Genomic DNA, 14,466 nt, shown 5'->3' with positions numbered 1-14,466 from the left:
GGACCTAATACTGAACCTTGTGGTACTCCAACTGATAGAGGTAGCGAAGTGGAGGTAGAATCAGAAAAGCGAACAGTGAAAGAGCGATTAGATAGGTAAGATGAGAACCAAGAAAGGGCTGTGTCTTGAAGACCTAAGGATTGTAGTGTTTGTATGAGAAGAGAGTGGTCAACAGTGTCAAAGGCAGCTGAGAGATCTAGAAAAATTAGAAGTGAATAATGGCCTTTAGCCTTGGCAGTGACAAGATCATTTACTACCTTAGCCAGTGCTGTGTCAGTGGAGTGTTGGGAACGAAAGCCTGACTGAAGTGGATCCAATAAGTTGTGGGTGTTAAGAAAGTGTGTGAGGCGAGTGTAGGCAAGTCTCTCCAGTAGCTTGGAGGGGCAAGGTAGCTGGGAGATAGGACGGTAATTTGATAGAGAGTTAGGGTCAGAATTTTTTTTTTTCAAAATGGGAGTGATCACTGCATGCTTGTACAGTGATGGAAAGATACCAGTAGAGAAAGAGAGATTACAGATTTTAGTTAAGTGTGGAATGAGCACAGGAGACAGAGCTTTACTGATTTGTTTGGGTATAGGATCAAGAGGAGAGGTAGTAGAGTAGGAGGATGAGAAGAGTGTAGCTACTTCATCTTCATTAGTGGGGTCAAATGATGAGAACGTGCCACTGGGTTCAGGTAGGGAATTGAACAAGACCCTGGCTGTGGAAGTGCATACCATTTCATTTCGGATATTATCAATCTTGTTTTTAAAATAGGTATATCACACTGATTTAAGAAACCACGACAGATCTTAGGATTGCCATCAGATTTGCTTGGCATAGGTAGATGTAGATGAGGGGATACCCTGGTCCCTGTATTACCAGGCACAGGAGGAGGTGTAGTTGCTGATACCCCAGGGGTGATTAACGAGGTTTGCAGATTATCTTGGCGTTTAGACATCTCCTGTAGAAACTGAGCCATTTGATGTTGCATAGCTTCCAAGTTTTCTAAACCGTCAGCAATACAGTGAAATAAATCAACTCCAGACTCCTGTTCCGTGGCCGGATCCATGGGGCTAGTGCAAACTGTGAGGTTCTGATTTTGTTGTGGACCCGGGGTGGTGATAGGAGCAGACACAGAAGCAGACTTAAATGAAAAAGTGGAGTTTTTAATAAGTGGCTTAGAAGACATAGCACTAAAGTGCACTTGATAACTGTAGTGGGGGTTAATGGGAGAATGCCCAGATAGTGACAGGCAGGAACAGTCCAGTATACAGGTATGGTGAGCTGTAACTGAATGCAGGTATGAGGAGAAGTAACAAATGCAGGCAGAGGTAATGAAGTCCAGCTGGGAGTGAAAGAAAGCAAGGTGCAGGGAAACAGCAGGTTCAGGTACTCAGGCAGGTGAGAAGGCAGGTGGAGGGTGCAGGGTAAGTCCAGCAGGTTGGAGCAGGCAAGTTTCAGGCTAGAGCGCTTCCAAGGAGACAGGTAAGGCACAGGTACTCTCTCTCAGCCGCAGCTGAGAAACACGTTGCAGTGGCAAAGGAAGGAAGGCTCTGGACCTTCCTAAATACTCAGTGCCGCGCTGTGACTGGCTGGAATGAGCACATGACCGACCAGGATTGGACAGCTGGAATCACATGGCCGCAGGCAAGATGGCTGCGCCCATGCCAACGGAACGGAAACAAAGCGCAGCCAATGCCCCTCGCCAAACACTAGCACCGCTGCCAGAGACCCCCCGCCATAACGACCTCACAGGTAATACCCGGTGACCAACATGCCGAGAAACCCTGGCCGTGACACCACCTCACCATCAGAATCCTCCTCGTCAACTTCCTCCTCAGCGCCAGTTACATCAGTATCCTCATCCTGTTGTACTTCAACAGTGACATATTCAATTTGAATATCAGCAAGTGGACTGTGGGTGCTCGTTCCAGCACTTGCAGAGGGCATGCAAATGGTGGAAGGAGCCACATCTTCGCTTCCAGTGTTGGGAAGGGCAGGCATCGCAACCGTCGCCACACTTGGACTCTCCATGGGGATTTGTGATATCATCTTAGAATTAGAAAGCACAGTTCTTTGCTGTGCGTTTGCCAGCTTAAGTCATGTGATTTTTGTAGCGGGATGAGGGCTTCCATCGTCATGTGAAGCTGAACCACTAGTCGTGAACATAGGGGAGGACCTTAGCCATTCCTTGTCACACCGTGTCGTAAATGGCATATTGGCAAGTTTACGTTTCTCTTCAATAATTAAAATTTTTTTTTTAAGGTAATTTTCCTGAACTTTACCATTTGGTATTTTATATGCCCTCTACTATGACATTGGGCATCGGCCTTGGCAGACAACGTTGATGGCATTTCATCGTCTATGTCATGACTAGTGGCAGCAGCTTCAGCACTAGGAGAAAGTGGTTCTTGATCTTTCCCTATTTTATTTTTATCAGACAAATTTATGTGACATTGATGCACATACGGCTAAGGCGCACACAAACACAGAAAAAGATTTTTTTTTTTTTTCTGGCACTTTGGGGGTTACACCACCCTTCAACGAGCCAGCCGGCCCTTGATTTATGACACAGGCGCATGCTTGGCGCTGCTACTTTGTTGTTGCACGTGTGGCTACAGCGCACACAAACAGAAAAAAAAGAATAGTTTTTTTTGCACTTGGGGGGAGCACCCCTGATGGACAGAGCACCCCCTGGACAACACTACAGCACCCCTTTGGGACTACAGCCTTTATGGGACACTGCACAACACATCCCAGGCAGCCCCAATGGACTTTGGAGTGGACACAGGCCCTGATTCAGAGCCGGATGCTCTGACAGAGCGCTCGCTCTGAATCAGGCCGTCCTTCCTAATTTTAGAGTGGCCTCCTGGAGCTCGCATAGCTGTGGGTAACCACCCAGAGCTATAGCGAGCGGCCAAAAAGATGGTCACGATGGTCAAGACCATCGCGACCATCGGGCTTGCGACGAGACCCTTGTGGTTGGGTCTCGTTGCCGCAAGCCCTGGAGTGCTTTTGGCTCTATCAGAGCCGAGAGCACTCCCACTGACATCAATTGTGATGTCAGTGGGGCCGGCCCCAGATGGTAGGCGTTCCCATGGGAATGCCTCCGTCTGGGCAGCAACGCCCCCGGCACGCCCACCAAAGGGGGGCTCCCTCGTGCGCAAGTGCACTGGGCCTACATCGACCCGCTCGCGACAACAGACAACAGACTGCACAACACAGCCCAGCCAGCCCCTATGGACTGTGGAGTGGACACAGCCCCTATGGACAACAGCAGCACAACTGCCATCCTCCCTCTTCACTGTCCACAGCCAGAAGTGAAAAATGGCGCCGACGCGGGGACCTTTTGTAGAATCCAAAACCCATGAGATCCAACAGCGGGATAATGACGTTTTGCCTCGATTTCAAATCAGAGTCAGGTGGGAAAACTCGAACCTGACTCGGATCCGGCTCGGCTCGGGGGGGTTCGGATTTCAGAAATCCGAACCCGCTCATCCATAGTTTCAACCAGTTTATGGTCTTTTTCAAGGTGACACCTTGAAAAAGGCTACATACTGGTTGAAACGTGTTGGTGCTGTATCCTGTGGTCCTGCCACCCAGAACCTAACTGTGGGAAGGTATTACTGAAATAGGGGGAGCAAAAAAAACCTCTATGCTTAAAACTGTGCCTTTCATAAAAGTTCCCTGATGGTACACGACCATTTTTTATTTATGCTATGCTTTAAAATAAATGTTTATGGTTTTACACTATATGCGTTTTCCCCACTTTTGTCTTGTATGAGCCACTGACGCTAAGAGGTAATAGTGTGGAAACCGAGTGTAGAGACCAGGTTATTTGAGATCATACAAAAGGAACCGGATTGGAATTTTTACAAACAACTAAAATGACGAAAAGTGACTATTTTTAAAATAGAACGGTTGAGACTCTTCTTATGCTTATTGGATAAATGATACATATTACACCATGTACCTCAACTAGAGTGCTTTTAACCTTTTTCTAATTTTTGTGCACATATACTTTTTGTGATTGGTGAATATCACGCAAGTTATCAGCTGCCGGGTGTAGCGTGGATCGCAAGCATTTATTACCTTGTATTAAGTTTGCAACAATTGCCCGGCTGCGAGCGATCGCAGCCTAGCGAGCGGGTCTGAATCAGGCCCTTAGTTCTGAAAGGGTGCAATTAACAGTAACCCTATTTTGTTAATGAGATGCATCCACTTAAGAATTAATTCTACCAGGGATCAATATATATATATTTCTTTAATGGCTTTGGGTTAATGAAACTGAAGAAATACTGAAGTCACAGATAAATCCACTCTTCATTATCAGTCCCTTCTGTCTGACTGTACGTCTGTCTGTATAATCCTTACTCCAGCAGCATTTGATGCATTTTATCTATCCTTACTGTATTTATAATCTCTAAAAGATTATCTGATGACTGTCCAGGCACTTTGTTCTACAGAAACATGTTATATTTGGGTAAGGGACTCTACAATTACAACACTTTTTTTTTTTTACATATTTTCAAATGAGACCATATACACTGGTTCTCAGGGAAAACCCTACATATTAATTTTCTTAAACCATCATTATTGCATCATCAAATGCAAGGGGTGCCACCAATTGAGCATTAAATGAGACACAAATGTGTCTATATATATGTGTGTACTGATGCAGAGCAGCAGCAGTCTCCTCTTCTCTGCCTGTGGGCAGACCTGCCAAGAGCCGCGGCAGGCCCGGGTAAAAGGGGTCAAGACCTAATCATGGACGGCATGGCCACGCCCCCTTAGGTAAAAAGAAAAATACAAAAAAAAGTTTTGCATAACCAGTGGGGGGGGGCGCAATCAGTTTGATCGGTCCCCCCACAAGCATTGGAGACTGCTGTGGCAGTCTCCCAGTGCAGCCCAGCACACAGCAGTGTGTGCTGGGATGCTGTGATGTAAGAGGGGGGGGAGCGGTGCCCGGACCCCGCCGGGCCCCTCCAGCAAGCTCGGGTATTATTATTATTATTATCATTTATTTATATGGTGCCACAAGTCTTCCGCAGTGCCTGTGGGTGAGCGATCACACTGATCGCGTCCCCCTCTTGATTTGCACCTTGCCGAGAGGCTAACAGCGCCCCCCTCCACAGCAGGTGACGCTGCAAAAAGTTTTTGCCCGAAGGAGGCATGACCGTGATTAGGCCATACACTCCCCCCCCCCCTTCCCCCTCCAATGGTTTCCTAGTTGGTGTAATGTCAGAAAAAGAAATAGTAGTACAATATTGTAATACATTCAATCTAATTTAGTAACGGATAATCAAATAGTGAATATGCGCAGGGCCGCCCAGAGGGGGGAAGGGGGGAGGGCGAGTACTAATTATCCATGCTTGGGCTTGATGAAGGGACCCGGCAGGGGGCCCAGGTACACCATCCCCCATAACCCTTCCATACCTATCAGCAGCAGTATTACTGTTGCTTCAGCACATGTTGCTGTGTGCAGGGCTGTGTTGGGACCAGGGAGGCCGCCGCCGCTGACCAACAGCAGTCTCCACTGGCTGTGTGGGGAAGTATGCGTACTAAGCATATTTTCTCATTGCAATCTAGCTGGCAAAATATTCAGTTTATGGTAGTTAGCATTATGTGGGAGATTTATCAAATCTTGGAGAAAGAGATAAAGTACCAAGCGATCAGCTTCTGTTATTTTTCTAGCAGAGTCATTAGAAGCTAGTTGGTTGGTACTTTATCTCTCTCCAAGACTTGGTAATTCTCATCATATCAATTCAATTCCTATTTTATAACATTGTAATCTTGCAAGCAGGGTCCACTTACTTTTGCCTGGCTCCTAATGCTCAGTCTTGTGTTATCACTGAGCTATCCAAACTGTTGAGATCTGTGTAGTATACTCGGCTAGGTACATAAATATGAATAAATAATATTAATAAGAGTTTGTTTGCTGTAATTTTTTTTTTTCTTCTATTTTCCACGTATTATGATTTTAATGCCATGTAACTTTGTCATCTCAAAACATCAGTGTGTGTAGATCATTCATTTCATTTGTGTCAACCATGCAGGATTTTGTTGGTATACATTCCTGTAACAGGTTATTCCTTGAAATAAAAACCATAACAATATAAAAATACGCATGAAAAACAGAAAATGGTGTTAGCATGAAATTCACACAAGTGATAATTGTTTGCAACTTTAATTGTCTTCTTTTTTTTTTTCAGGATTGTTCTAATTATCTTACATTTAGTCACCGACACATTATCAGCAAGTTCTATGCCCAACTTTGTGATCATGTTGGCTGATGATCTTGGTATTGGAGATATTGGTTGCTATGGTAATGACACAATAAGGTAATTAGTTATCTATTTAAATTTATTTTCCTTATCCTCTGTCTTCTTTTACTCCTCCTTTTGTCTATTCAACTAATCTCCACATTTCTCCTACTGTGCTTAGCTGCAAATCTCCCGCTGCTTTTCACTTTACTTTCTACCTGCTTTTTTGTGCTACAGCTATTTCCCTTACTACATTATTTTCTTGCATTTTTTTCTCTTTTATGCTCCTGCTATGCTATGTTAAACCAGTCTCCTCCCTCACAGGCCACTGCTAATAACTATTGCCATTTCCTTATGCGGGCGTCATGCCATTTGGCCTCAATAAGAAAGTGGTCCTACTCCTACACAAGGGGAATGCATGCCAAGTGGCAAGATACTATCCACTGTCTTGAGTTGTTGACTGATGAAATCCGTTCCACCACAGACACCATTAATTATATTCATACCCCTTTTACACCGGAGCTAAAACCCGGGTTATTGCAGGGTTAACCCGGGTAGCTCCTTGGTTTAAAAGGGGAGAGGGTTGGTTCGCCGGGTCGAGTGACCCGGCAATCCAACCCAGGTAACTTGCAGGGTTAAACACGGGAGTAACCCGTGAAACCCTGCAGTGTGAACTGTGTGCTCCGGGTCACGATGATCTGGAGCCGATTAGTCCGGCTTCAGTGGCACTTGGATATGACGTCATCTCCAAGCGTCCACTTCAACGCCGGAAAAGCCGGGTCTATGCAGACCCAACTCTGGTGTGAACGGCGCCAACTCGGGAATGTCCTGTGTCGGCGCGGCTAAATTCCGGGTCTGATCCGGATTGGAACCCTGGGTACATGGATAGTGTTAGGAGGGAACAAGAGGGAGAAGGACCCTGCTTGTGAAAGATTAGAGTACAGGGGGTTCCCTGTTGGCTTATATTAGACCTTTGTATGGCACTACACACTTAAGTCCTTACTTTCTTCAGTCAAGTGATACCGTACTGAAGGACATACATGTTGGTCATTAGTAGAAATGATGACAAGTCCATTTTAATTATAATAAATCCAAATGAGAAAGGCGGTACATTGACTTTGCACTTCTTGCATGTGGGTTATCGTATATTGTAATGCCTTGGGACAAACATGAAGTTTTCTCAATGCTGTTGAACCTTTAAGCTTGTGTCAAATACACCCATTTTTATGTTGCCCAATTAGTCTACTTTTTTGTTTGAGCCATCCATGCTGAGCTTTAGTTGGCCGCAACCGTTATGGTCATTATCACCTCCATATTAGATACAGTAAGCTGCACTTGCTCGTAGTTTACATAAAGAGAAAAAATTGGGGCAAAAATAATAATTTATTATAATATAATGTTATTTTTTTTAAGGACACCAAACATTGACAAACTTGCAAAAGAAGGTGTTAAATTAACCCAGCATATAACAGCAGCACCAATATGTACACCAAGCAGAGCTGCATTTATGACTGGAAGATATCCTGTGAGGTCTGGTAAGTACATATTGTAATATTTCAATCAGTTTAATACGTGCATTAACTGATCAGTCCCACACATCCAGTGATGTTAACTAATCTAAACTTTTTTCTTTACAAAGCAAAACTCAAAAGAGTGCAGGCTTCCATTTACCAATATGCACACATACATGTCCATTTATGATCAGAATGAACTGCAGGTGGGGCGAATAAAAAATGTGCAGAGAGATTTAGATTTGGGAAGAGTGTGTCCAAACACATCTAAATTGCAGTGTAAAAATATAACTGTCCAGCATTTGTGAGCTATATGCAAAAGTAGCCAGTATGTATCCTGCATGCACACCCAGGGCCACCATTATGTGGGTCTGCTGGGACTGGAGCCTCAGGCCTGGACAGAGAGAAGGACTAGCCCCTGGCTCCTACCGATGATACCTGGAGAGCTACACAGTGGCAGAACCCCCGGAAGCAATGGAAGCATTATCCCCCGAGTGCCAGCCATCGTGGGGGCATAGAGAAATCCATCTACAACCACTGCTTGCTCCCTGCTGATCGCTGCAGCAGCAAAAGCCAGCGGTTATAGATGGAGCTATCCTATCCATTACTGTGGAGTCTGTATGGGCAGCTGCTTGCCGGCGACTGCCTGGTACAATAAAGTTTTTTGTATTGATACAAGGCGTGTGTGATGTCATGGCATCACGTACACCACACCACTGACTGAGGAACAGACAGCAACGTGAAGAGGAGCAGCCAGAAGACACAGGAGCAGGTAAGCGTCTGTAAGCAGCCCTCGTAACTAATTGAATTGAAACCTAACTGTTCAAAAAATGCCATTTTGAGCCATCAAATCCAAGACATTCTGACAATGGAGAAATTCTTATTTCTTTTTTTTTTTGGTTTCAAATATTTAAAAAGCATATGGTCGTAAAATCTGTGAGATTTGTTTTTAAACTGTTTAATAAATGAATTTAGCACAGTAGACAATAAATTATTTTGTATTATATGATACTGCTCACTTATTACACACAGGACACTAAAGACGCGTACACACTAGACTATTTATTGAACAATTTGGTCCGACGCATCGGATCGTGGAATTGTTAAAATCGTCAAGTATGCACGCTCCGACGATGTTGTCCATCGCATCTTCAGGTCTCCCCTACATGCAGCTCAATCTGTCAGTCTTGTCAATGATTCCCTGCAAATCGTGCAGTGTGTACACTCTACCGAACAATGGGCCTGATTCAGACCCACTCGCGAGCGGCTGTCCGCTCGCAAGTGGGTCGATGTTATGGACTGAGCATGCGCACGATGGAGGGAGCTCCGTCGTGCGCATGCGCCAGACGCGACGAGCGAAGGAAAGTCCTTCGCTCGTTGTGTCCGATCAAAGGGGGCGTGCTGTCAATGTTGATTGACAGCACGCCCCCTTTGGTGGGCGTGCCGGGGGCGTGCCTCCCTGACGGGGGCGTTCCCACGGGAACGCCTCCCGTCAGAAGCCGGCCCACTGACATCACTAGTGATGTCAGTGGGAGTGATTTTGGCTCTGATAGAGCCAAAATCACTCCGGAGCTTGCGGTTGAAAACCTCAACTGCAGGCTCCGGCTCGCAAATTCGATGGTCGCGATGGTCTTGACCATCGCGACCATCTCAATGCACGCTCGTATAGCCTGTGGGTGGTGACCCACAGCTATACGAGCGTCCAGGAGGACCCTCCATGAAAATGGAGCCCGGCCCTCATTCAGAGCGTGCGCTCTGCTCAGAGCGTACGGCTCTGAATGAGGGCCTATATGTTGTTCTGACCTGGATGATGTGGATGTCACTCCTGGATCGCAATTGCAGAGTGCAGCATTTAGGTGCGATCATCTCACACATCATTGGTACCAGTAAGCATTTATGCCTGCCCCGTCTCTGTACTGGTGCTTACACCCTGCTGACCACCACCATTGTCATATGCTGCTGACCACCAATGCCCCTGCCATTGCCGCTTGTCAGTCTCACAGGAGCTGCTTCACTGCTACCCGAGTGACCACCTACAGGACCCCCACTGATACCGTGGGCACCTCCAACCCTACTGCTATCACGTCTCTAGCTGGGCTGGATGAGCACTGCTGCCTACCAGCCTCCACAGCTCTGTCTGGGGCTCCCTCTCCAGCTATACCCCGCTGCGCCTGGCAGCACATCACTACTCATTTGCTGTCCGGGACACGAGGACAGGCACTAAAGGGAGGGATCAGTAGACTGGCCTGTCAGCTGTTATATCTCTTCTGAACCAGATCCGCTTTTCTGACAGGAACCAATTCACTCTCAGCTGTATCACTCCGCCCCTTCTTCTATAGTGTATGCGCATCCCATACACTGAGGCACATCCTCACCAAAGAAAGAAGTACCATATAAACTGTTAATAGATGAAACATATTGTCAGTTCTGTATTTTAGCTATGGCTATAAATACAGTGAGCTCAGAGACCCTCCTTGCTTTTGGTTGCTGCAGCATATGCTATGTATTACACAGGAAAGAGAGATCCAAGAACACGACTGTCTTGTGTAGTATGAAATCAATCTCTTGTTTAATGGCGGCAAACTACATACATTTATAGCTTCTGGAGTACATCTGTTTGTAATTACATTTAGAAAAAACCACAGAGCTGGGTAAAGATTTGGAATCGCATACCTTACCATATATGTACATATGATTTTCTGTGACTATATGACAGTCTGCACACAGAATTAACTCTTTCCTGCCCTATGCATTTACCTTCAATGAATACGTGGCATACTTTACAACAAAATGGCTTCTTATAGGATACAAATGAATTCTATACTTCCACATTTTCCTCCTTTTTGATTCAAATCTTACATACTATTGTTTTTTCTAGCTTCCCTAGCCATGACCCACCCCCTATGTATTTGGTCCCTACTTCACACAACAAGTTATCCCCCCTAACGAGATAGTTGCATGGGGCAGTGCCCAATCAAGACCATATAGGCGATGAGTCCCTTAGTCCATATAGTCCTGAATCTTCCTTTTCATCCGTAACCTTGTAGAAGTCTTCTATTTTTGCCATACATTGTTCGCACAAGTCTCTGCAAAGCAATGGTTCTCTTATCTTGCAGATTACACAGAAATTCTGTGCGTATTCATGTAGCAGGATCATAGTTGTCTTTGACATTTCTTTAGATGCTTTAAACCTAGAACAGTAATCAAGTGTAAGTATTTTTCTTATTAACCATACAACAAATCTAACAACAAAATAAATGATTACTACTAATGCAAATCCTTTAGCTATTAACATGAGGATACCTGAAAGCCAACGTCCTATCCCCTTGAACCAATTTGCTGGATTCAACCATGAAAACCATCCATTACTATCATATCATACTCTGGATCATTATGCGTCTTCCTAAACTGCTCCTTCAATTCCTTGACTTTCTCCAAGTGTGCATATACTGGGTCAGTAAAATTATCAGCTATATAATTAAAGCAAGCAGGTCCCACTATCTGACACATGCACCCTTGTGAGGCCGTTAAATAGTCCAGAACCAGCTGATGCTGTCTGAGAATCTTGGTATGATACCTTAAAGTCTATTTCTAATACATCCAATATTTCATCTGTAACTTTGTCAAATAATTTAGCTAATGCTTCTATATTATGAGCATTCTGTATACTAAGGCCCTGATTCAGAGCCGTTCGTTAACAGCAGTACGCTCGTTGCGTTCCGATGTTGACTAACCGCGCATGCGTCGGTGTTACACTGCGCATGTGCGTACGGCAGATTGCGAGTTTTTTTGGTCTCGTTTGTCAAATAGCGTACAGGAAGTGACATGTCAAATGTGATTGACAGAACAGGGCGTTTTTGGGTGTTGACGGGGGTGGAGATGGAAAAATGCAGGCGTGGCGAGGCATTTTTGGGGCGTACATACATTATCAAATGCGAACGTCAAATGTGTTCGTACCAACTCATACGTCACTTGATGATCCTCTTTCCCTTCAAAATGCTCACACAGCTTAGGGTCTGGATTACTCGACCACATTGGCGATGGCCTTCTCCTCCATCTCGGCACTCCACGATGTAGCATCGATTAATCACGGCTTGTCAGAAAATCAATTAGTGTTGGATTGAAAAAGCGGCTTGGTATGTGTTTGGAAATCAGTTTTTTGGGTTAGCACAAAACCGTACGCAGGTGGAAATCATAGCTGCTAATGTCAGGATTACACAATCAATTTGCGTACATTTGTAGGGGTTTATTGTGGCCTCAATTTTTTGTTTTTGGACTATTGTAACAATAATGTCATCATGTTTGTGTTTTTTAGGCCATTTTGTTTTTGCCAGGTGAATTTGCATCCTTATGTAAATTTTTAAACGTTCCTTAAAGAGCCCTTTTTTTTTTCATGTCAAATGTTGTTGTTGAACGTTGTTGCCTTGTGGGCCCGGATTAAATGTAACCCATTTTGACAATAATGTCAGAATACAAAGTCGTACATTTTAGGTAAATTTATTGCTATCAAAAAACAATTTCATGCACATATTTTACACAAACATTTTTTGCAGTGTTCATTCCAAAATATTTAATAATTGTGCAAACATAAAAGTTTTGGGAAACGTAAAGCAAAAAATTAAAAACAATTCACAAGAAAGGAGAGGGAAGTTTTGGCCAGAAAGGAATATGAGGCAAGCACAGAAGGAGTGTGGGAAAAGTAGCCAATGCTGTCAACGTTTTTTCCCCCGTTTGGCTGGGGGAGGGAGGGCGCCAGACAGGGTCTGGGATGTCATTGGGCTGGCCTGTCCAGAGGCAGATATTGTGGCCTCTGGACTAGGCACAGGGCTAGGCACATTTAGAGGATTGGCTGATGTTGTGCCAGAGGTGGAGGATCCTGATGTTCCGGCAGGAAGGGAGGTCGGCTCCACCATGTGCTGGCGAACGAGCTGCTCCAGGGCATTGGCGATGCGGATGTTGGCCCTGGTATTTTCCGCCAGGGCCTGACCAATGGCCACGTTGGCCGCAGCATTTTGCTCCAGGGCCTCAGCCACCCGTACCAGACTGGCGTCCATCCTCTGCAGAATCTCCGTATGGAAATCCGATTTAAAATTGAGTTCTGTGAGGAGGGACACTGCCTGCGAGGGGGATTGCCCTGGACTGGCTTCTGCAGGGTCCTCAGCCGGATGTACTGGTTCCTCCCCTGCAGAGCCAGCAGAAATTCTGCGGCCAAGGCTCCCCTCTGGAGCAGACTCATCCGCCTGTGTCTCTGTTGGAAAAATGAGAAAAGACTCGCATTAGAATCTACATATTGGCACAATAACATTTCAGAGTTGGTGACATCACAATATTTACCTTGGAGAACATGAGGAGCCGCAAAGTCTGGCATGTCCGTATCCATGTTGGACACGCCAAACACCTCCACAGCCTGCACACACCCCTGTGCCAGCTCTTCTAAATCATTCAACTCCAATGACACAGGGGTGGTACCCCCACCTGTCCCCCTTGCATGCCTAGCCCTGTCCGCCAGTTTTTGCTTCAGGCGATATTTGAAGTCGGCCCATCTGTGGGTGAAATTGGAACCATTATCCTTTTGTTTTAAATGGCTTTTGGTTTTAGGGGGGGTCAAGTGTTTACTTACCGCCGTTTGACATCCCGGGCTACACGGACATAATCACCTACCCTATTGACAGCAACGGCTACCTCCTCCCACATTCTCCATTTCTGGCTTGCACTCATATTCCTGTCTGCCTGTGGCAGGATGTCCACACACTTCTGAACCAAAACCTCCATCTCCTTTCTTGTGAATTGTGGCTGCCTTTTCTTTTTGCCAGGTTTGGCCGGAATACTGGGCCCAGCAGCCTCTTCCATGTCATCCTCCTCACCTATTTGTTTAAATGTTGAGAATTGTAAACTTCACAACTTGCACTATATTATGTTGCAAATTAATCATTGTTTCCAAATGCCTGAAATACTTACCGCAAGACTGTTGCCCATTGTTTCTCTGTTCTGTAGCCATGTCTGAGCTCAAAACAAGAAATACACCAGAATGTTTGGTTTGGCTCGTGACGTATTTATACATGCGTCCTTATTTTTCGGCCGCATCATTGATTGTGCGTTCCTATGATCCCTCCTTAATTTGTGCGGGAAACTAAACACTATTTATGGCTTGGGACGTCTCGAGTCGAGGTGGCGTTTTTGGATTGTTGGAGGTTACGTTGGTCGGAGTTGATTGTTGGCGGGTTTTGGAGTTTGCGTTGGTGGGAGTAGTTTTTCTTTGCTATATTTGCTTTTGTTTTTCCGTTCGCATTTTTTCTTTTGGATTTCTTTTTAGCGTTTCTTGATTTGGTAAGTTTTTGGCAGTCTAACTTTGGTTCAATTTGTGTCTCCTTCTTTTTCGGAATTTTCTAACGTTTTTTTTGCGTTATTTCATCTCTGTTAGGTTTTTTTTTTGGCTCTGCCCCAAAGACCTTTTGATCCGGAATCTTATATATTATCTCTTGGTAAGTTCATTTTTTCGCTTGTTTTGTAAATGTTCATGTTTGTCTTTACGCAACTTTGTGTGACCTTACACTTGTAACCTTTGTTTTTTTTAGTCAGAAATGTTTATAAAATGTTGTTTTTTTCTAGCTGCGTATTTTTTAACTTGTATTTGCGAACTAATTAGCGCATTTTTATCAGTTTCTATTGTGACTTGTATTTGCGAACTAATTAGCGCATTTTTATCAGTT

General features: G+C 44.9%; 1 protein-coding gene across 1 annotated transcript in view; it reads left to right on the top strand.

Annotated features, from left to right (window-relative positions):
* Positions 1 to 14,466, top strand: part of LOC148539266 (arylsulfatase D-like) — a 163,299-nt gene that overhangs the window by 24,356 nt on the left and 124,477 nt on the right. Inside the window, exons 3-4 of the mRNA XM_088451657.1 lie at positions 6,195 to 6,323; positions 7,659 to 7,780. Of these exons, the coding sequence (XP_088307783.1) occupies positions 6,195 to 6,323; positions 7,659 to 7,780 (251 nt within the window). The remainder of the gene's footprint in view (positions 1 to 6,194; positions 6,324 to 7,658; positions 7,781 to 14,466) is intronic.

Source organism: Taudactylus pleione, unplaced genomic scaffold (assembly GCF_031769625.1).
Source record: "Taudactylus pleione unplaced genomic scaffold, aTauple2 ptg000026l, whole genome shotgun sequence".
Classification (NCBI taxonomy): Eukaryota; Metazoa; Chordata; class Amphibia; order Anura; family Myobatrachidae; genus Taudactylus; species Taudactylus pleione.
This window is presented reverse-complemented; position numbering and strand designations above follow the sequence as displayed.